Below are 25216 nucleotides of genomic sequence, written 5' to 3'. Positions count from 1 at the left end.
ATAATTTTATTATACAGGGTGCTACAAATTCGAGGTACGAGCATTGGTATCTCGGTAACCGTAATAGATACGAACATGGTTAAATTGGGGCAAAGTTGCCGTATTTGAATGTTCATCAAGATGCCATCAAAAAGTTTTAAAAATTTCAAGGATTGCTGAGTTTTTTGGAAAAAAACTGATTTTGTTGAAAATCAATTTTATTTTTTCCTGTCGTTAGTTTTTAGAAAATCAAAAAACTAATTGCACATTCTCATAGCTACTTTATTAGGGCTATTTGATAGTGTTTTTAGATTTTCAAATTAGCTTATAATTTGTGAGATACAGGGATCAACTTTGTTTTTTTAAATACGGACCTGCATTTTTTATTCCATGCTTTGAAAGAAATCGGTCTCCTGAATACAATAATATGCCATACTTTATACTTTTTTTGTTTTGGAGATCTTAACAGCAGCAAAACTATTTAATTATTATTTAAAATTTCAAGTCCGACTCTGGTTTCTTAAATTATTTAATCTGATTATATTTACTGCAACAATATTGATGAGCCCTAATTAACATTGAATCAGGAAAATCGAGCCAATTGGAAGATTCAAATAAATAATATCCAGGTCAGAAAATTTAAAGATATTATTTTTAACTTTTTTATTGTGAATTTGAAATTTCAGATGCATAACATGCATATTATTAATCGTAGTTATTATAAATAAATCAACTTCTACAATCTAGTTTCTAATGTTCTGCATGCTCGAAAAGGTTACCACCCTCCCTATTGCGCAAATTTATTTTTCGCTCTATTTTATTTATAGCTCTTTGAACTTTCTTCTTATACTTCCGAATGCATTTTGTATTCTTTATTGTAAATATTGAGATGAATTGATTTTACTTTTACAAATGACATCAAATAATGTAGCCTTTTGGCGATAGGTCCAGGAACCTCGCTGGACATTGTACTACTCTACCATTTCCAATCCATCTTCCCGGAAAATGATTTGATTGTTTATATTATATTATATTTATATTAATTATTTTTATTTGATTTTCCGTATTCAATGTTTTACCCCACGTCATTGTTAAGTTTGAAAGCTTATCAATATTGTAACGATGAATAGATTAAATATTAAAAAATAACAGAGCCGGAAATTAGTTTAAATAAATTGTGTTCAAATGCCAAAACAAAAAAATTAAGTGTGGAATATCATTGTACTCAAGAGACCGAGTTCTTTCAAAATCAGAAATAAAAAGTGCAGGTCCAATTATAAGTGTCAAATTATAAGCTAATTTGAAAATCTAAGAATACTATCAGATAGCCCTAATAAAGTGGCTATGAGAATGTGCAACTAGTTTTTTGATCTTCTAAAAAGTAACGACAGGAAAAAATAAAATTGATTTTCAAAAAAATCAGATTTTTCCAAAAAACTCAGCAATCCTTGACATTTTTTAAACTTTTTTAATGGCTTCTTGGTGAACATCCCAGAGCGCAACTTTGCCCCAATTTAACCATGTTCGTATCTATTACGGTTACCGAGATACCAATGCTCGTACCTCCAATTTGTAGCACCCTGTATACCTATACTGCAAGAAATTTGTTTTCTATTTAATAATTAATATTACTTGTTTCGATGGACCCCTGTTGCTTCCCCTAGGGGATGCGAGATCTTGTCGTTGTCGCGTTGGTGGGAAAGCTTCTAGGTGGTGCCAGGTGGAATCCCCTCTAGCCCTTTGACTGGGTCTAAGGAGCATCTCGCTGTGTTGTCCCTGCCTGTGGTGTCGTGGCCAGTGACACTACAGTCAGGGGTCTGGGACAACAAGACAAGCTAGACACTCCCAAAAAAGGGGATAAACCCCTTTAGCTTATACTTAGGTATTAATGAAACAGCTTATATTAAGCTATAAGTTTTTAATTATCACAATTTTGATGTATCTGACAAACATGTTATAAAAAAATCTGCCGCCATTAATGTGCTGTTAGTTTTAAATAAGTCACGATCATGTATTAACAAAACATAAGCAAACAAATGGTCGCGGTTACTAACTCCTCTCCCACTCATTCTACATTATACCCTCCACTGATACAATTCTACCATATTCCCGAAACTTGTCAAAAAATATAAACATTAGATTTAACTATCTGGACTACTTTGGAGGCCACTGTCTTAGATCCTCATAGATGAGTCAAATTACCAAAAGGATTAAAATAAGACTATCAAATTTGTCAAAGATCTTTTATAAATATATTTTAATACAAATTTGACAGTGTTAGGTTAGGTTGTAGACACATTACACGTTACACATCAAATTTTGTCAAAGATTTTATTTTATCAAAGAATTTGACAGTATAATATGTGTAATTTTATAAAATATTTTACAGGGTGAGTCAACGATAGAGTAAAGTCCATTATCTCATTTGTTTCGAGGTTTACAAAAAAATGTTAAATACAAAAGTTATAGGGAAGATTAAGATACACATTTTGAAATCATTATAGAGTATACAGGGTGCTTCAAAAAAGTGTGGCGAATATAACATATGTTTTTTTAAAGACAACAACCTATTTTTTATTTCATTTCTAGATTCTGCGTAAAATTCTATAACTTTTTTATATATAATGTTATATACCTAAAATTAATAGTTTTTGTAATATTTAAATTTGTTTATACAAATGTTAAATTGCAGTGTGGTAAAAAATTGTCAGTGGTACCATTGTTTCTGAAGTTGGAATACCAAAATTTGGTATGAGAATTCTATAGAGATTAAAAAGAAGATATATGTTAAGATATTTTAGTTAAATGCTACAGGGTGTTCAAAATATATTTATAAATTTCAACTATTTAAAATTAAAAAATCTAAAATTTTTTAAATGGTACACCCTATATATTTTGATTTTTTCTGATAGATTTTGCAAAGCTCTTCAACTTTTATTAAGTATGTCATATACCTATTTTTAATAATTTGCGATTTATTCCAATTTTTTCTATTTTTACCCATATCTTTAATACAATTACGCTATAACATCATAGTTACCATGACAAAAATAATAATTATTATCAAAATTTCATATGTCTGTTAAGCAAGTTAAGAACAAAAGGTGAATTTTAGTTTAATTTGTTGTAATAAGTATAAATGTTAGAGGTAGAGGTAATAGTTTCAGATTTTCCTGAAAATGGATTAGTCAATGTGACTGATATACACGAACAAGCCAAAATAAACATACATTTTGGTTCAGTACTATATATTATATAGTACTTTGCTAAGTACTACAAGAATAGATGTAGATTATCTAGAGAACATTTTCATATTATATTATATTATAATATTATCAGTGTGTAATGGGACGGTTTTGTGGCAATAGTAATATTGGCTTTACGAAATGAATTATAAACCAGAATTAGTACGACAACAAAAACTTTACTGTATGTCGGAGAACATTTCAATATCAGTAGTCGTTAACAATTAGGTAATCTAGTTAGCATTACCATAATCTGTGGCTATTCGGCCCGACGGAAAATCCAAATGTCATCTTTCATAATATAGAAATACACCAAGAAATTCACGACTACGATTTTAGTTTATTTGAGTAAAGTTAGTTGATTTTGACTAATAATAACAATTGTAACTGATTATTAAACTACTTATTAAAAATAAGTAATAAATATGTTTGTTTTGTTACGGTAACTATGATGTTATAGCGTAATTGTATTAAAAATTAGGGTAAAAATAGAAAAAAATGGAATAAATCGCAAACTATTAAAAATAGGTATATGACATACTTAATAAAAGTTGAAGAGATTTTCAAAATCTATCAGAAAAAATGAAAATTTATAGGATTTCAGAAAATTTCAGATTTTTTAATTTTAAGTAGTTGAAATTCATAAATATATTTTGAACACCCTGTAGCATTTAACTAAAATATCTTAACATATATCTTATAAATTTTGGTATTCTAACTTCAGAAACAATAGTACAACTGACAATTTTTTACCACATTGCAATTTAACATTTGTATAAACAAATTTAAATATTACAAAAAGTATTAACTTTAGGTATATAACATTATATATAAAAAAAAGTTATAGAATTTTACGCAGAATCTAAAAATAAAATAAAAAATAGGGTGTTGCATTTAAAAAAACATATATTATATCCGCCACACATTTTTGAAGGACCCTGTATACTCTATAATAATTTTAAAATGTGTATCTTAACCTTCCCTATAACTTTTGTATTTAACATTTTTCTGTAAACCTCGAAACAAATGAGATACTGGCCTTTACTCTATCGTTGACTCACCCTGTATATTAACGCTGCCAAATTCTTTATAAAAGATCTTTGGCAAAGAAATTTTATATTGTAATACTGGCCTTAATGTACAATATTTTATAAAATCACACATATTAGAGAGATAAGACGAATACTGCCGCAATTCTGCTATTAGCGCTGACATTATTTTGACATTTGCGTTTGTCGAACTTCGAGTTAGGGTAATACAAAATAGCGTTGATTAATTTTAACGATTATGCCAACATTTTTAAAAATTTAGCCTTAATCTAGTTTTCCGAATTTGTCAATCAAAAGAGCATCTATATTCATAATTTTTCCTTATTTTTATAAAAAAAATTGTTATTCAATATACCAGGAGTTTTAATTAGTGTCTAAAAGAAAGTATGTCTAAAAAAGAGTACAATTTAACCGGAGAGTACAATTTAAACTTTTTTTTTAAAAAGAGTACAATTTAACAATTTAATTTAAAGAGTTATCTCAATTTTTCTAAAAAATACAGTCCTCAACTGATAAAATAACGTTCTGAAACTCACATTACCGCACGGCGTCTTCTCCATCTAAATACCGGCATGCGGTAACGTTAATAGCGCACAAACGCTTATTATGACACTTAAACAGTCATAGTTGCCAAAATAACGCCTCCGTTAATACCGCATATCGTTGCCATATCTCTCTATTACACTGTCAAATTCTTCTAAACTATCTTAAAAATAAAATATTTTCTTGAATTTAAAATAACAATGATTTGAGGTATTTTATAACAAACGGAAATAAATATTTTTTGACCTCCCTATTGGATATCCAAACGGTTGATTTAGACAGATCGAATATGTCGACTTTCCTTAACATATAAACCAAATTTCAACTTTCTATATGCCGAATTTATAATTTAACAAATGCTTATTAAGTTCATATTTTTGTCAATTTTACACATGTTTTATTTTTTATCCTGAAAATTATTAGACGTTGGTATAGGTTGGTATAATAGAAAAATTAAAATAAGAAAGATGATACCATTCTTAGTATGAAGTCGCAAACACTGTAATGCGGAAAATAATTTATACAGATGGAGCAGGTGCCTTTATGCAAGAATTCACCGGTCCTCAATAATAAACGTCTAATTTGCCATAGCCGTAAATCACCCTGTATACTCACGTAGTGTCCTACATAGTCCCACTGCTTATGCGATGTGTAGAGGTTCATATAAAGCAGTCTTAGTACAATTAACACTTGATTCCAGGCAGACATGATGTAGATTATCTTGAATGCAAAGTTTCTACCGCTAAAGCAGGATACGGTGAGCAGAATGGCGAAGACCATGTTAAACGCGCACATATCGTAAACGCAGACAAACCATCCAAGTAAAAGGAGAATTTTCTGAAAATGCACGCAAAGTGTTTGGAAAGCTAAATTCTTCATTAGGATGATATAATACATGAATTTCATCCAAGGGCTATCTGAAATGTAATATAAGTAGATACAGGGTGGCCCATCGAAAACGTTCCGCGAGGCATAACGGCCAGGGTATTTTTTTTTTCAAAAAATTCAAAAACACGTCAATTTTGTTTATGAGGGGGACATCTTTTGCCCCAAAAATGATTGCAAAATCTTCAACCCTCTAAGCGGGGGTGTCATCCCCCAATTTTTTTTAAATGAGAAGGGGGGTCAAGTGGTACCGCAATGAAAAGGGATTTCTATTCTCTATACTTTCCCACTTCGTTTTTGAAAATCGGTCGAGTCATTGAGAAAATATGAAGGATTGAAATTTGAAAAGTTTATTTAAACATTTATCAGAGTAAATGATAGGGATAAATTTCTTTGACCAATTTGCTGTTTTTTCTTATTATTTCTAGATTTTTACGCATTTTTTACTTGCCACAAGGTTGAACGATCAGGTGCGGTAGTTGCTAGATAGATGTTATCTTTGACTTGTGCGTTGAAATTCTTAATATCGTTAAACTTTTTTAACAATAATGGTGTACTCACTTGCAGAAAAACTGGAAATAATTGAACTTTATTTTAAAAATAAACTTTATTTTACTTTATTTTAAAACGTCTTTGTTGAGTTCTTGTACCAACAGAATTATTTTTGTACAGGTGGACGCTTTTACGATTCACGTCGGTCTCATTGGCTAATTTTCTTGTACTCAGCGTAATATCCATGGCAACTTGGCGCAATACGAATACCTCCATAGCTTCATATACTACAGGATTTTCCCTCTGCCTCTTTTTATTCATAACGGAACCAGTTTCGCGAAATTTTGCTACTAACTCGCGAACAATTTCGCCATAAAGGTGTTTGTCAGGATGGTGTTCATTAAATATCTGCGTAAACCGATTGCCACATTCATTATTTTTAAAATAAAGTTCGATTATTTCCACTTCTTCTGCAAGTCAAAGAACAACTACCTGCACCTGACCGTTCAACCTTGTGGAAAGTGAAAAAATGCGTAAACGTCTAGAAATAATAAGAAAAAAAAACAGCAAATTGGTCGAAGGAATTTATCCTTATCATTTACTCTGATAAATGTTTAAATAAACTTTTCAAATTTCAATCCTTCATATTTTCTCAATGACTCGACCGATTTGCAAAAACGAAGCGGGAAAGTATAGAGAATAGACAGCCCTTTTCATTGCGGTACCACTTGACCCCCCTTCCCATTTGAAAAAAATTGGGGGATGACACCCCAGCTTAGAGGGTTGAAGATTTTGCAATCATTTTTGGGGCAAAAGCTGTCCCCCTCACAAACAAAATTGACGTGTTTTTGAATTTTCTGAAAAAAAATTACCCTGGCCGTTATGCCTAGCGAAACAATTTCGATGGGCCACCCTGTATAGTATAGTTAATATTAGAGGTGGGCAAAGATTGAACGAGTTGTTTATTTCAGTATTAAAAATGAATCGTGTGATTCCATTCACTGCTTAGAATACGGTTCGTTTAATTGAATCGTAGCCAGCACGGATCCATAAGAATCATGAGAATTAATTCATTGCTTGCAATACCGGTGCGGTCAAATGAATCATAGATCCATAATATTTGAACGATGAGCCGTAAAAAAGAATCGCGAGAATTGAATCGGATCAGAATGCGATCCGTTCGTTCAAAGAATCTTGAGAATTGATTCATTGTTTACAATACGGTTCGATCAATTGAATCGTGGCCAGACGGATCCATAAGATTTGAACGATGAGCCGTAAAAAAGAATTGTGAGAATTGAATCGGACCACAAGGCGATCCGTTCGTTCAAAGAATCGTGGGAATTGATTGATTGCTTACAATACGGTTCGATCGACTAAATCGTGGCCAGCACTGATCCATAAGATTTGAACGATGATCCGTAAAAAAGAATCGTGAGAATTGAATCTGATCACAATGCGATCCGTTCGTTCAAAAAATCGTGTAATTCGATTCACTGCTTAGAATACGGTTCGTTCAATTGACTCCTAGCCAGCACGGATCCATTAGAATCATGAGAATTAATTCATTGCTTGCAATACGGTTCGCTCAATTGAATCATGGGGGCACGGATCCATAAGATTTGAACGATGAGCCGTAAATAAGAATCGTGAGAATTGATTCATTCCTTGCAATACGCGGTTCGCTCAGTTGAATCATTAGTCGTAAAAAAGAATCGTGAGAATTGAATCTGATCACAATGGGATCCGTTCGTTCAAAAAATCGTGTAATTCGATTCACTGCTTGAATACGGTTCGTTCAATTGAATCGTAGCCAGCACGGATCCATTAGAATCATGAGAATTAATTCATTGCTTGCAATACGGTCCGCTCAATTGAATCATGGGGGCACGGATCCATAAGATTTGAACGATGAGCCGTAAAAAAGAATCGTGAGAATTGAATCGAATCACAATGCGATCCGTTCGTTCAAAGAATCGTGAGAATTAATTCATTGCTTACAATACGGTTAGATCAATTGAATCGTGGCTAGCACGGATCCATAAGGTTTGGACGATGAGCCGTAAAAAAAGAATCGTGAGAATTGAATCTGATCACAATGCGATCCGTTCGTTCAAAAAATCGTGTAATTCGATTCACTGCTTAGAATACGGTTCGTTCAATTGAATCGTAGCCAGCACGGATCCATTAGAATCATGAGAATTAATTCATTGCTTGCAATACGGTTCGCTCAATTGAATCATGGGGGCACGGATCCATAAGATTTGAACGATGAGCCGTAAATAAGAATCGTGAGAATTGATTCATTCCTTGCAATACGCGGTTCGCTCAGTTGAATCATTAGTCGTAAAAAAGAATCGTGAGAATTGAATCTGATCACAATGGGATCCGTTCGTTCAAAAAATCGTGTAATTCGATTCACTGCTTGAATACGGTTCGTTCAATTGAATCGTAGCCAGCACGGATCCATTAGAATCATGAGAATTAATTCATTGCTTGCAATACGGTCCGCTCAATTGAATCATGGGGGCACGGATCCATAAGATTTGAACGATGAGCCGTAAAAAAGAATCGTGAGAATTGAATCGAATCACAATGCGATCCGTTCGTTCAAAGAATCGTGAGAATTAATTCATTGCTTACAATACGGTTAGATCAATTGAATCGTGGCTAGCACGGATCCATAAGGTTTGGACGATGAGCCGTAAAAAAAGAATCGTGAGAATTGAATCTGATCACAATGCGATCCGTTCGTTCAAAAAATCGTGTAATTCGATTCACTGCTTAGAATACGGTTCGTTCAATTGAATCGTAGCCAGCACGGATCCATTAGAATCATGAGAATTAATTCATTGCTTGCAATACGGTTCGCTCAATTGAATCATGGGGGCACGGATCCATAAGATTTGAACGATGAGCCGTAAATAAGAATCGTGAGAATTGATTCATTCCTTGCAATACGCGGTTCGCTCAGTTGAATCATTAGTCGTAAAAAAGAATCGTGAGAATTGAATCTGATCACAATGGGATCCGTTCGTTCAAAAAATCGTGTAATTCGATTCACTGCTTGAATACGGTTCGTTCAATTGAATCGTAGCCAGCACGGATCCATTAGAATTATGAGAATTAATTCATTGCTTGCAATACGGTTCGCTCAATTGAATCATGGGGGCACGGATCCATAAGATTTGAACGATGAGCCGTAAAAAAGAATCGTGAGAATTGAATCGAATCACAATGCGATCCGTTCATTCAAAGAATCGTGAGAATTAATTCATTGCTTACAATACGGTTAGATCAATTGAATCGTGGCTAGCACAGATCCATAAGGTTTGGACGATGAGCCGTAAAAAAAGAATCGTGAGAATTGAATCGGATCACAATGCGATCCATTGGTCAAAATTAAGAGAACAAACTTTTACGGCTAATTGAAACTACTAATTTATTCTACTGATTTCGAGGTTCTAAAGCTTACTATCATTTACTACAATTAAAAAACACAATTAAAATTAATAGAATATCTTAAGAACAGCTTACGTTAGTCAGTTGTATCCATAGAGAAAGCCTAATATTTAGCTTATAAAACAATCAACTTTTAATTTCCAACCACAATTTCTCTTGACGGAAGATAATCAAATGCCAAAATGACATTTCTGGCAAATTTTGAAGTATAATTAATGGAAAAGTTAAATGTTTGGTAACTTTTTCTACTAATTGAAAATGTCTACCACTAATTTTGACGTTCCGAATGTTTACATCGAAATTAAAGAAACAAACTTCCACGGTAATTGAAACCACTAATTTATTCCACTAGTTGCGTACATACTTTATGTTTGCACTTGAACAAAATTCCCAAGTTTTTTTATTCTAGGAGCTACAGATGCCCGACGCACTTTTACCGGACCCTGTATAACATATCAAAAAAGTGAAAACTGAGTTCCGTAGAGTTTTTCACGTAGAATCCAGTGGAGTAACTAGTTTATCACTAAGAGCTGTGAGGTTAGTTATACTATAATGATACTTATTAAAAAATGTTAAAAAATGCACATACAATTCTTCCGGCGTTTATATTCAGTTTCTTTCAAGGGCGAAGTATATTTGTCGAATGTCTCCTGAAGATAGTTCTTCTGAATGATTATGGCAAGTTGAAAAAACAACGGGTTCAAAAGAGGTTTATATCGCTCGCTGTACTTGTGCCTTTCCAGTCCGAATTTGTAAAATCTGGAAGAGAGACAAATGTTTTTTAACATAACTTTCTACAGAGAAAAAATTACAGAAACAAAACTTAATCATTAATTAAATTATGTGACTCGCTGATGGTTTCAGTAGAATGCAGAGCGTCCAAAAGAGATAAGAATAGGCCTGTTCCAAAACCCGGTAAACCAGTGTTAGGCTTACATCAGTTGTCAAATATGGGTTACCAGCCTAGATCACATATACTTCGTGGATAAGTAAATCACTATGGAAACTGTCGCAAACATACCAACGACTTCCATTAATCTTCTTTTTTTGTTGCACACGCATTGTTTCTACTCTATCTATCCTTGTCGAGGACCTAGCGTCCACACGCCAAATTTGAATTTAAAAATTTATTTTGTAAAATGCATATATTTGAACAATAAATTGAATGTTTACTGTCACAAAAATCAAATTATATAAATAATACATTTAGCAACTCAAAAGTACGAATATCAATATTCTTAGTAAATCTAACCAGAAACTCCGTCCAGAAATCCATGTCGTTTAATAAAACGACATATCCCTGTAGTCACAACCGGTGTTGATCTCGACAACAGTGTTGATCTCGACACTGGTTTTTGTCCGACATCTATCTCATCTAAAAGCGGTGTTGATATTAAAAACGGTGTGGTAGTCAAAACCGGTTTTCAAATCTCAACGCCAAACTCAAAAATAAAAGTATCGCAATTCACCTATCGATATATATGACATAAAATTATATAAGAGTTTCTTGCCTTGAACTGCTAATATAGAAATTAATTCCACGCTGTGTTCGTCATAATGTGGATCAACCTGCTCTCACTACCGGTTTCGGGGACCTACCCCATCATCAGGTCAGCTTGGGTATTTCCACAAAACGACAAGCACAGCGCAGAATATATAAATACGACTTGTCGGCAAGTAGCGGTAAGATATTAAGTCCCGCATCGCGAGATAGAGGCCTGCGTGCAATGGTAGTACTTTCGTACCACCGAGGCACAACTATCGATAGTAAATTAAGGCTTTTTTTGGCTAGCCCAAAATATATAATGGAAAATAAATTTCATGCAGTTTTTAGGTATATAATAAAATTATATAAGAGTTTCTTGCCTTGAACTGCTAATATAGAAACTAATTCCACGCTGTGTTCGTCATAATGTGGATCAAGCTGCTCTCACTACCGGTTTCGGGGCCCTACCCCATCAGCAGGTGAGCTTGGGTATTTCCACAAAACGACGAGCACAGCGCAGAATATATAAATACGACTTGTCGGAAAGTAGCGGTAAGATATTAAGTCCCGCATCACGAGATAGCGGCCTGCGTGCAATGGTAGTACTTTCGTACCACCGAGGCCCAACTATCGATAGTAAATTAAGGCTTTTTTCGGCTAGCCCAAAATATATAATGGAAAATAAATTTCGTGCAGTTTTTAGGTATATAATAAAATTATATAAGAGTTTCTTGGCCTTGAACTGCTAATATAGAAATTAATTCCACGCTGTGTTCGTCATAATGTGGATCAACCTGCTCTCACTACCGGTTTCGGGACCCTACCCCATCATCAGGTGAGCTTGGGTATTTCTACAAAACGACGAGCACAGCGCAGAATATATAAATACGACTTGTCGGAAAGTAGCGGTAAGATATTAAGTCCCGCATCGCGAGATAGCGGCCTGCGTGCAATGGTAGTACTTTCGTACCACCGAGGCACAACGATCGGTAGTAAATAAAGGCTTTTTTCGGCTAGCCCAAAGTACTATTGCACGCAGGCTGCTATCTCGCGATGCGGGACAAAGTATTTTACCGCTACTTTCCGACTATACCGGACAAAGTATCTTACCACTACTTTCCGACAAATCGTATTTATATATTCTGCGCTGTGCTTGTCGTTTTGTGGAAATACTCAAGCTCACCTGATGATGAGGTAGGGCCCCGAAACCGGTAGTGAAAGCAGGTTGATCCACATTATGACGAACACAGCGTGGAATTAATTTCTATATTAGCAGTTCAAGGCACGAAACTCTTATATAATTTTATTATATACCTAAAAACTGGAAGAAATTTATTTTCTATTATATATATGACATATTGATATATGATATTGATAATTGTGACGATAAGTCGACAGGCTGGTTATGAACAGCCTGTGGTAATAGCTAGATCGTATAAAACTTATCTACTGGGCTGGGTTATACATATAATCTTACTTACTGTTCTTCTGTACCAACGTATTGCAAAAGCAATCTCCGAGTCATGCCACTCTCGTACAAATAAAACGTTACAAAGTTTGCCATAGCATAACCTATAAGAAACCACCAGTAAATTCTCAGAGATTTCTTCCAGAATTCAAAAGAACACAACTGAAAAATACAAAAATGAATCAGAACACAAAACTGTAACAGAATAATAATTGTAAACCACTAAAATATAGGGTGTTTCAAAAACATGTGCCATCTCTCGTGAGTAGATTCCTCAGGTAAAAATAAGCTTTATTTTTCGTATCAACATAGGTTCGATTTTGCTTTGTTTCGTAGCTACATGTTGTTAGTTTTTTTTTCAATTTATTATAATTTTCTTCCAAGTGTTTTTAGTTATTCGAATGAAAGTTTGAGGGTAAAAGTTACTATAATTGCTACATATTTTAATGTTAAAAAGTGCCTACAGGTTTATCAGGAACGTGCATATGGGCTATCACGGGAATATTTTTCGAAAAAAAAGTGCGTCACTGACGTTTTTTTGATAACAAAAGTGTGTGGGCGGTTTAATGCTAATTAAAAGTTATATCTTGATATTTGGTCGATTTTGATCTCCTTGATGAGATAAATGCAATTTTATTAATCACAATTAATAAAATAAAAATAAAATTAATAAATTATTTATTTTATCTAACTTGTTATTAAATTTTATTATTATTATTATTATTAGTCCAACCTACAGCAAATTCAAATTAAAATATAATGATATTTAAGATACTTAATTACAAAAGACCTAATTTTAAAAAGTTTTAACATCCTGTAACTTTAAAACTGTACATTTCACCATACCCATATTTATAAGAACTTTTTTTAACAGCTTTGGATGAGGATATCAATGAGTACTTATTTAAAACTTTCGCAAGTTAAAGTTAAAGTTAAATGGCTATTTCGCTAGTAAGAGAAAGTCAGTGGCGTAAATGCTTTTTTTAGAAAAAATATTCCAGTGATAACTCATATGCACGTCCCTGGTGAATAAGTCAACCATTTTTTAGCATTAAAATATGTCGCATTTATAGTAACTTTTACACTCAAAATTTAATTCGAATCGCTAAAAGTACTTGGAAGAAAATTATAATAAATCGAAAAAATATTTAGACTTTAACACCCTGTAGCTACGAAACAACTGTTACGTGAGGAATCTCATTTCGAGAGATGGTACATGGTTTTTGAAGCACCCTGTATAAAGAAAATTAAGTCTGTCCTACGAGTCAAGTAAAATTTCGACAGACCACATCAAAAAAATTACAGAAGATTTATATCACACAACATCCCCTTTTAGAACTGTTTCTTTAATAGCTATAAGCCGGAGTAAAAGACTAACCATGCGAACAAACACTAGAGGCGCCACCGGCCATGAAATGGCGTAAAACTTGCGAAAATTTAGTAGTCTAATTTTAACACAAGGGATCGTGCAATTTTAAATTTTAATTAAATTTTTATTGTTTTCGAACTATATTACTAGATTTTGTAGTGCTAGTGTATTTTGTTGTTGCATTGTCTTGTTGCATGATTTCGTGCCGTATTTATAGTCGAGTCTCAAAACGTGACTCCAGTCAAACGGCAAAAGGCCGACAAAAATACCAGGCTTACGTTTGGTTACCTGTATACACGCGTCTAGTAAGCCTGTTATTTTTCTCAGTCTCTTCGGAGACTCAGTTTCAAGACGTGAGAATAAATACCGGCCTTAGTATTTTTATTCAGAGACTAACCGGAATATAAAATCCAAAAAAAAGCCAAATGTTCCTTTGAAAGTTTTACCTGAAAAGTCATAACTAGAAATATTGCCAATGCGACGAACATGATCCTAAATGCGTTGCTTGTGCCCCAGAATTCCATCCAAATCATTAACATAACAACCATCCAGATCCAGATTAGGGCCAACCATTTCCATAAAAAGCCTGCAGTCGTTGTAAGCACGACAGATCTTGATAATACCATATTAAATCCTGTGAAATATAATTATTAGACACTTAAAGCACGGCCAAAGACGTAGACGTAAACGTATCCTTTGACATGTACGCTTGCGCAGTGAGACATTCACTTGCGTTTACGGATACGTGATACGTATCTTTATGTGCCTTTACGTACGTACAAAACGCAAACGTATCGAGCCGAAGGAGTTTCGATTTTCACCCGAATGATGCCGAACGTACAAATTCACTAACAACTCGTTTCCACAACTGGCTAGTAATTAAGTTATTTCATAAATTTTGGGTCCAGTGTCACAGAACTGGGCCTATTTTATTACAATAAATTAGTATGAAAATATTAAGCATCATAATAAACTCATTTTGGAATCTATTTAATTAAATGCTAGTTCTTATAGCTAAAATCCATATGAGGATTCTAAAAGATGGAATCTAATAAATAATCATAAAGCTGTGTCTGTTTTCCAATATTTTTTTATTACGAAGAGCATTTTAAGTTGTAAGGACTACTTTCTGTAATAAAATAATTTCCGTTTATAATTTTCTTCATTTTTCGATATTACTTTTATAAATTTAATGTGGAATCAATGGAATAATAGATATCCATTTTCAATTTTAAAATTAAATAAATTGTTTCACAAAATAATTTAGAATTACCAATGTACCATTTGCGTTACGTACGTCAAAATACTTGCTTTAACTCTTGTTTACACGACAACGCAACGGCAGACGTAACGTAAGTTTCTGCGTTACGTGTCGAGAGATACGTATACGTATTGTGCCTTGCTTTAACTGTCTATTATCTTATAGTCTAAGAGGCAGCGCAAAAAATTTTCACTGTTTACAAAACATTCTCTGTTAAAAGCAATCTTCTCTTTTTACCAAAGCCCGTTCAGTCAGAGTTAAAGTCAGAGATATAGATGTACATAGTAGTATTTTGCTTTAATGGCCACATCTGCCAGGCTATCCGGCCGAGTAAATTATCGTTTTTTAATAAAAATAAAAAAAAAAACATTATAAAATATTATAAAGCTGTGTAGACTGCTGTAGACAGTGGTAGTGGGTAGGTACAACCTTACGATCCCGGTTTGGGTCCGACCTACTTCAGGGATGCGACCCTGCCCACACGAGCCTTGATTTGCTCTCACACTCCATTTTTTGAGAGGAATCATGTCCTAACCTTCAATCCCATCAAATACCAAATCCTTTTCCTCCTCCCATCCCATTTGCTATTGATGGGGGTTGTCAGTCCTTCATCAGACGCCTCCCCAGGTGGTGAGTAGGGGAAAGCCTCTCAGATATGGGTGGTACCGAAGATATTAAATATATGGAGCGAACCAAAAAACTGACCTAGACAATGGCAGCTAGTTGTCATAGTACTGAATGCAAGCAGAGATCACAAGGATTGGAATGGTTGTATTCAGAAAACATTCGGCGTGGTGACAGTCACAGAAGCGGCAAATGTATAGCGGTGTAGAAGGCAAGGGGAAACCACTGCACTAAACTTTCCCAAGAACAATCATCATGACAAACACAGAAATGAAAACGGCCCCAAGTTCCCGACGTCCCTTAGATGGGACAGGGGTGCTAAGAATCCCCGGGCGGAAAAATAAAAATTCTTTCAAAATTGGAACATGGAATGTTCGAACACTTTATGAAGCAGGAAAATTGAGGAACTTATTGTTTGAACTTCAGAGAATGGACATACAAATAACAGGAGTATGCGAAACCAGGTGGTCTGATGCAACCACTTTTCATTCGGAAGACTATGCAGTATACGCATCGGGAACTCGAGATTGATCTCATAAAAATGGAGTGGCTATAATAATAAGCAAATCTTTAGGTAACTCTGTACGAAATTTTGTACCGTTTTCGGACAGAGTAATGCTACTACAGCTAGCGATGAAACCTGTAACTATTAACATTGTACAGGTATATGCCCCCACCACTGATCATAACGATGGAGAAGTTGAAATGTTTTATCAGCATATCAAAGAGGTATTAAAAGCGACAAAAAAGGACAAAATCACTTTAATCATGGGAGATTGGAATGCAAAGGTAGGCAGGGAAACAACAGAAGACGTCAGCGGACAATACGGCTTAGGCGTACGCAATGCCAGAGGAAATCGACTTGTACAGTTTTGTCAGGAAGAAGAATATATCATTACGAATACCTGGTATAAATTACCATACCTAAGATTGTATACATGGACATAACCCCAACACACGCAGGAAAACGTTGTAAGAAATCAGATCGATTATATATTAATCAACCGGCGCTTCCGCAACTGTATTAAATCAACAAAAACTTATCCTGGAGCAGATGTGCACTCAGACCATAACTTACTTTGCTCAAAACTAAACATAAGGCTTAAAAAGAATAGCAAACCGATTAAAAGATCACGAATGCAACAGGAGATATATATTCTAAAGAACCTATCACAGGAAATGAATGGCAACATGCACACAATTGTAACACCACTTGAAAACAAAAGGGTTGAAGACAATTGGCAGGATATCAAAGTTTTACTAAGAAATCAAAATATAGATGAAATGATTAAACCCAAAAAAACAAAAGCACGAAAGAAGTGGATGACGCAAGAAATATTAGGCCTCATGGAAGAAAGAAGAAAATATAAGAACAACGATCATGTCCAGTACTTACGAACGCATCGGATAATTCGCAAAAAGATTAAAGAAGCAAAAGAAACATGTCTTCATGAATCCTGTAAAGAAATAGAACACCTTCAAAGCTTACACGATGATTTTAACTTACATAAAAAGCTGAAAGAAATCTCTGGTGTACAGAAGAGAAAATTGGTATCAGTACTGCACAACGCTAGTGGACAAGTATTAATGACAAATGAAGACCGATGTGATGAGTGGCAACGACACATACAACAACTATTTGATGACGACACTCGGGAAGCTCCAGAGATACTATTGGCAGATTATGAAGCAGAATGTGGTCAAGTATACTCAAATCGGAAGTGGAAAAAGCCATACAACAGGCAAAAACAAACAAGACTCCCGGACCAGACGAAATACCCGCGGAACTAATAAAACTTCTCGACAACGAGAGTATATCTGTCTTGACAGCATTCTTTAACCAGGTTTACCAAAGTGGAAAATTACCTGGCGACTGGCAGAGATCGATATTTATTGCTTTACCCAAGAATACCAAAGCGAGTAAATGTGATGACTTTAGGCTTATTAGTTTGATGAGCCACATGTTAAAAATACTTTTAAAAATAATCCTCAACCGAATATATGCTAAATGTGAACAGAGCATCGGAAAAGAGCAGTTTGGATTTTGTAGCGGACTAGGCACACGTGAAGCCCTGTTTTGCATGAGGCTATTGTTGCAAAAGTGCAGCGAATTTCGCAAGAACATCTATGTGTGCTTCATCGACTTGAAAAAGCATTTGATCGAGTCCAGACATACAGAGCTCTTTCGGCATCTGAAATTGTATAACGTAGACAACTATGACATGCGCCTTTTAGTAAACTTGTACTACGGTCAAACTGCTCCTGTTAGGGTCGATGAAGGAACTACAAATGACATCCCAATAAAACGAGGAGTAAGACAGGGGTGTGTTTTGTCACCGTTATTATTCAATTTGTATTCGGAGAACATCTTTAACGAGGCTTTATCCGGCAGAATAGAAGGCGTTAAAATTGGAGGCGAGATCATAAATAACGTAAGGTACGCAGACGACACCGCCATTGTCGCAGAAAGCATGGAAGACTTGCAAACGTTGCTAGATAGGGTTTATGAAGCTAGTTGCAAATGGGGTATTAATATAAATATCAAGAAGACGAAATGGATGTTTGTGGGTAAAATACAAATTAATCCCAATCCCGATAAAAATCAGCGGACACAATATTGAACAAGTACCACATTTTAGATATTTAGGAAGCTGGCTAAATAGTGAAAATACATGTGACGAAGAAGTAAAGGCAAGAATTGAAATGGCACGTAGAACATTCAAAAAATGGAATACCACCCTCACTAATAGAAACCTGTCACTGCAAACCCGATTGCGAACACTACGTTGTTATATATGGTCCACTCTTCTTTACGGATGTGAGACATGGACGCTAAAAGTCGAGAATATAAATAAAATAGAAGCCTTTGAAATGTGGTGCTACCGGAGAATTCTTAAAATTTCTTGGACCGAACATATAAGCAACGAGGAAGTTCTTGGACAGCTGAACAAAGATCGGGAACTGTTAACCACCATTAAGGCCAGAAAGGTGAGCTACTTCGGACACATAATGCGTGGCACCAAATATTATATTCCTCGTTTGATTATTCAAGGAAAAGTCGAAGGTAGAAGATGGGTAGGTCGAAAGAAACTGTCATGGCTCAGAAATATACGGAACTGGACCGGTCTGGGGATGGAGAGGCTGTTTCATGCAGCAGAAGATAGAGAACTCTTCCACGAAATAGTCATGGAGATCGCCAACGCCTGAAGACAGGCACGGCACCGCAAGAAGAAGAATAGTATACGGTTTTATATTAACTCTAATTTTTCGGAAGTTTATAAAAAGCATTCATAAAAAATATATATCCTTCAAATCCTTCAATTTAATAGTTGTTAATAAGAAGTTCCACCTACATACTGCACACACAATTTTTTTATTTTAATTTTATTAATTAAACTTTTTTTATTATAATATGTAGCACTCATAGTAACTTTTATTCTCCAAATTTTGTTCGAATCTGTAAAAGCACTTGGAACAACATTATAATAAATAAAAAAAAAAGATTTTAACCTCCTGTAACGAAACAAAGAAGCAGAATCAGACCCATGTTCATATGAAATGTTTTTTTGAAACACCCTGTATTTTTGAAACTCCTCCATGTACAAAATTAGATACCTACTTGAATATTGATTAGAATATTTGGAGTTTTACGATAGAATAATAAGTCCAATATTGTTGGATAGAGTGTATATACGTACTACTACGGGCGCCCATTATCTCATCCAATTGTTGCTCTGCTTTTTTCCTCCTTTTATCGTGGAAGTACTGCCTCATGGCGCAGGACACGAGGATGCCAAATGTTGACTGAATCAGGAGATGCATCCAGGCCATATCGGAGACGTCAGAACCTGTTTTGTTATTAAGTTAGTTTATGCAAGGGTTCTTAATATTTTAGTGCCGCCATATTGCTTTTCGGTTGCAAACGGTTGTTAATGGCCACTACCTGTTTCAATGGTGCAGGTTTACATGGTGATAGAACCCGCCGCGAAATAAGCCTGCCATTGAAAAACCGAAAGCTGGTGCACTATGGCACGTACCTTAACCCCCCAACTGGCGTGTTGGGGTCCAGCGGACCCCAAGCACGATGTAAACCTCTGTAAAATGTTTACGTTTAAGAATTAGGCCTCGCCGCGCCATTTACCTTTAAGTTAGGGTACCAATATGCAACTGTTAAAGGCGCACTTGATTTTATCAAGTATTGTTCCTACCAGCGGGGGCTCACTGGGACGCTAATTTTGAGGAAGCATTAATTAAGTGGTTTGATGAACTTAAAGAGGCTTAAGTGAGATGAAAACCATCGAGACAATGATTTTTCTCCGAAGAGTAACTATAACTCAGATTCTGAATCTCTTACTTATAGAAGAGAGAAAACTGAATAATCAATACCAGAAAAGTCTGTCACAACCATATTATGTCAATAAAGAAATTACAAAAAACGAAAATCTCATGAATCAAATGTGCACGATCCATGTGCGGTAAATGCAGATCCTTATTAGCATGAACTGTATTTGAAAAAGTGATGTACAGGGTGGGTAAAATTCGACACTTTTAAAGGGAAACACCCTTTTCTATAGGAGATAGACAAAAACTAATATCGGTGTCTGGAGCCCAATTTTTGTCAAAAACATGATGGTGAAAACCGCATATCGATATCTGTTACCGTTTCGGAGTTACGGGGTGTTTTTCAAAAATATGCATTTTTAACAAATCGCTGTAACTTTTTTGCTATGGAAATTTTTGCCTTTTTATGAAAACATTTCCAAAGCACCTTTTTACGTAGAATTTAATGGTTTAAGCATAATTTTTTTAAAATTAATAATTTAAGAATTATCAACAGAAAATTTGATTTTTTATATAGGACACCCTGTATATTTTTAATTTATTGAAAATAATTTAAAATTACCTTTCCAAAAATATAACACACTTGATATTTTGCTCGATTCCTCTTCGAGATATAGAGTATATAAAAATTCGCCCGCTTTAAATAAGTAGGCTTTGAACGGCACCGGCTGTAATGCAAAAAAAATCTAGCTGTGAGGATCAATTAAATCGAAAATAATATGTGCTATGAGAGATACAGAATTTTATAACAATTTAAAATATATTTAACCAACATCAACACATTTAAACTATATCTAATAACAATAAAAATAAATAGCAAACCAAGGCATGAGATTTTGCTACAGGTGTTCGACATATCGACCGTCTTCTGTTATGGACATACGGGGCAGTTTTTGAACATTTTTCGCGGAATTCATTAACCCAGTGGGGGTGAAAGAATGAGTGAAGTGGGGGTGAATAACTCTGTCATAGCTGCTAAGTATTTCTAATTCTTGTCTAGATTATACGGAAGAATAAGGAACCTTTTTGCAAATATATCCATAGGATTAGATCCATGGGTACTAAGTCAGGCGGCCTCGACGGCCAACGGCTGGGATCTTGGTTAGCTATTCAATTATTTTTGAAATTGGCTGCAAAAATTTGCTGATAACTTCAGCGTTCAGAGGCGTCGTCTTCCTGGAAAAATATGTTTTCGAGTTCCATTAAGGGCATATCATCAATAAGGGGTCCAAAGCCAACTAGTTAAAAGTGGAGAACTTTTAAAAATTCTGTATTTCAAAGGCGATTATAACAAAATATCAAGTGTGCTATATTTTTGGAAAGGTAATTTTAAATTCTTTTCAGTTAATTAAAAATATAGAGGATGTCCCAAATAAAAAATCAATTTTTCTGTTGATAACTCTTAAATTATTAATTTAAAAAAAAATTATACTTAAACCATTAAATTCTACGTAAAAAGGTGCTTTGGAAATGTTTTCATACAAATACAAAATTTTCCATATCAAAAAAGTTACAGCGATTTGTTAAAAATGCACATTTATTAAAAACACCCCTTAACTTCGAAACGGTAACAGATATTGATGTGCGGTTTTCACCATCATGTTTTTGATGAAAACTGAGCTCCAGACACCGATATTAGTTTTCGTCTATCTCCTATAGAAAAGGGTGTTTCCATTTAAAAGCGTCGAATTTGACTCACCCTGTACAGTTTTGTTGAAAATAATTATGTTTATTACTTTAGCTTCACATTTCAGTTGTTTGTACTTTTAATAATGCGGTAAAATCATAAAATATATATGTTTTTAATTTCTATGGGTTTCTTAGCCAAGTTACATTTCTGTTGTCAAAAATTCCTAAAAAATGCGTTTTACTTTATTTTTGTGTCCGTTCTTATTAATTTGTTGAAAATTAATGAAATTGTTTGTTCAGAAGTTTGAATATATCGTAAACAGTGTTAAAATAACAAGCTTTTTATAAAATCTCTTCATCATGTATTTTAAACTGAAAAAAAATTGGGGTCCGTCGCACGCCATAAGTGTTACAAAAATTCACCACGCCATCGCCACGCCAGTTGAGGGTTAAGAATGGATTGTTTTTACTTTTGAAACTAAATAGTCGCCCGCCTAAAAATGGCATGTCAGCGCGTAGGCATAGTGTTCCGAATATTTTCCTTTACTGCATCGATACTATTTAAAAACATAATTCAGAAAATTGAAGGCGTCTTGTTTTTCAAATTAATACACAGGGTGAGTCTTAAATAAGTGCAAATATTTTCAGGGCTGGTAAACCTCGATAAAATAAACACATTTTCTCTTTGCCGTTTTTCAAATAAGTCCAAAATAACCGAGTTATTTCACTTTGAAAATATCCCAAAACAATTTTTTTGCGTTAATTTTGAGAATCACTGAATTTTCTGGGTTTTGTTTATTGTAAAATTAATCTACTACTTATATTGCCATATTATCAAGAAATTATGTTTTTTAACTGAAAAAAAATTCAAATTTTTGCATTTTTTTTTCGCGAAAATACATTATAATCGTGTTTCAGGGGTCGAAATATACTACGCCTAAAAATATTTGCACTTATTTCAGACTCATCCCGTATATTTTTTTATACACTAATCGCAAAACAATTTCCAATGTACGTCATAAAATTTGGCTAAATAAAATTTTGGCAAAAATATTTAAATTTGTTGTATAATTTCGCTACCTGAAAACTGCAACAAAATATCGAAAATTGGCTATTTTTAGTTACCTCTTACCAACCTTTGTTATTTTGGATTATCTTTCTATTGCAACAACTAGATAACGTAAAGGTGAGATCATCCACTTTATATTTGAAGTGTGAAACGCAGATATTTCCCAAATAAACTTCCAGGATATTACAACTAGGCAGCTGAAGTTGCCAAAACTATGATTTTAGAGATATCTAGTTGTAGTTTTGAGGTAGCGATTTAAGATATCGAGGAGCTCTTCATTTTACTTTATAGAGCAAATAGTTGTAACAGATATTTTATTTGGATTAAAGTTGCAAAAATTAGTTTAAAGCGAATTTTATTATCGCCAGGGCCCGAATTCTGTAACTTCGAAAACGCTCAGCGCTTTTAGACGCTCAGCGTATATGACGTTAATTTTCGCTGAGCGCTCACTTAGCTACCGATTTGGGTATTCTCATCTGACGCGCTTGGCGTCCTTACTGATTGCGTTAAGCGCTTTGAAAACGGTTACCTTAAAGGATCCTTTTGCTTGTCGAACTGTCACACATAGGTCATTTTCGCCAATTTAGGCGGCAATAAATAATGCCTTTAAAATTTAAATTATTTTTTAAAACAAAAATAATTTGTTTGGTAAGAAAATAAATAAATGCGTGGAATAATGATATTTTGTTTCATTTTGTGCTTGTACAGGGTGTCTGACGAAATATATTTTTTTTTTCATTTTATTATACCGAACTCAAACAAAAACTGTAGTTCCTTACTTTTTTGCAAGTGAATTTATTAGTATCTAGAAGGTTTACAGAAGATGTACTGTATTAGTAATTGAAAGTAAAAATTAGCTTGAACAATGAAAAAAAAAACAACCTAAAACATTTAACAAATATAAATAAAATGATAATAAAACTATTTTACTAGAGAAATTTATGTAACAATAATATTCAATCATCAATAATGATCATCATCATCCTGACTAATATTTTTATCATTTTGTCCTAACTCTGATGCCTGTAAAGTACGCTATCGAAGTAAATTAAGAACCTCTTTGATAAGTGGTTTCTTATTTGACCGTGCTCCCACACATTTAGACAAAGAGTAATAATAATAATTTATTTTTTTTAATAATTTTCACTATTTCATTATAATGTTCGTCGCCATCATGTTGCCCTAAATTTAGCGTATTCAGAACAAATCGCAAAACAGATGCATTTTTTTTCTTCAAAGAATTGCCTTCACACTAAGCAGAAAACAAAAGAGATTTTTCCATTGACATGGTACCTAAAACAATATATATTTATTCTCTTGGGACATCTTGGCAGCTAAATTTAGGATAGATTAATCGATAAAAAGATTGTGAATACGAAAAAAATGTTCTTGAAATAAATCTGTATAAATCCTGAATTATAAACCTTTTTAAATACAAGGTTATGAAAAAAAACTATTTTTTTTTCTTATTATTAAAACATTGTATCTTTTCGTCAAGTCACAAGCTTTTTACACGGATATTATTTTTTTTAATAATAAATCTTACCTTATGGTACGCAATAACACAACACTACTTTTTAAACTCACTTTCTATTCGTAACAACAAAATTCGAAACTTTATGAACTAATGACAGTAATTTTACAATGCGAAATAATTCAAACAAACTTTGATATTGTCATTCTCGCCATGGCTACCTCTGTTAATATTAAAATATAATATTGCCGAAATAATATCTATGGGGCCCTAGCTCCAAGATGAAATATAAAAAAATACTTTTTTCGACATTCAATTTTTTTATTTATTAATTCCTAAAATACATAAAATGACCTATGTGTGTCAGTGAGAATCGAAAAAATTGTGATTTTGTGCGTTATATTGCTCTTTAATGAAAATTACTACTTCTGCTATAAATTCCTCAATAAGTAATTGATAATTTACCACTTGGCAGCTATAAATATTGTTCAAAACATCGAAAATGCTGAGAAGCGTTTTCAACATTTCCTTCGTATAATAAGAATAATGACATATCCATAGAAAAATAGGTTGACATAACTCAAAAATAGGTTATGAAATTCACGTAACATTGACATTTTTCATTGTTTTATTCACATATGACTATTAGATACCTGCGATGCTGTCAACAAGTGCTCAACGCGTATCCAGAAAACGATTCGCAGCGGGAGTACCAAAATCGACTGCTTGGCGTTCCGCTAATAGCATACTTTCGCTCACCGCTTTGAAAGCGTAACGTTTTTATGTCAAAGTTATAGACAAGGTATGATATTGCGCAGGTTGGTCGCTACGTCAGAGGTG

The 25216-nt window shown here is 34.0% G+C and overlaps 1 protein-coding gene across 1 annotated transcript in view; it reads right to left on the bottom strand.

Annotated features, from left to right (window-relative positions):
- Window positions 1–25216, bottom strand: part of LOC115891551 (piezo-type mechanosensitive ion channel component-like) — a 133469-nt gene that overhangs the window by 87291 nt on the left and 20962 nt on the right. Inside the window, exons 6-10 of the mRNA XM_030912039.1 lie at window positions 19562–19711; window positions 14425–14612; window positions 12623–12771; window positions 10245–10414; window positions 5432–5733 (exon numbers count right to left, since the gene is read on the bottom strand). Of these exons, the coding sequence (XP_030767899.1) occupies window positions 5432–5733; window positions 10245–10414; window positions 12623–12771; window positions 14425–14612; window positions 19562–19711 (959 nt within the window). The remainder of the gene's footprint in view (window positions 1–5431; window positions 5734–10244; window positions 10415–12622; window positions 12772–14424; window positions 14613–19561; window positions 19712–25216) is intronic.

Source organism: Sitophilus oryzae, unplaced genomic scaffold (genome assembly GCF_002938485.1).
Source record: "Sitophilus oryzae breed Bouriz unplaced genomic scaffold, Soryzae_2.0 scaffold_1184_pilon_pilon, whole genome shotgun sequence".
Classification (NCBI taxonomy): Eukaryota; Metazoa; Arthropoda; class Insecta; order Coleoptera; family Curculionidae; genus Sitophilus; species Sitophilus oryzae.
This window is presented reverse-complemented; position numbering and strand designations above follow the sequence as displayed.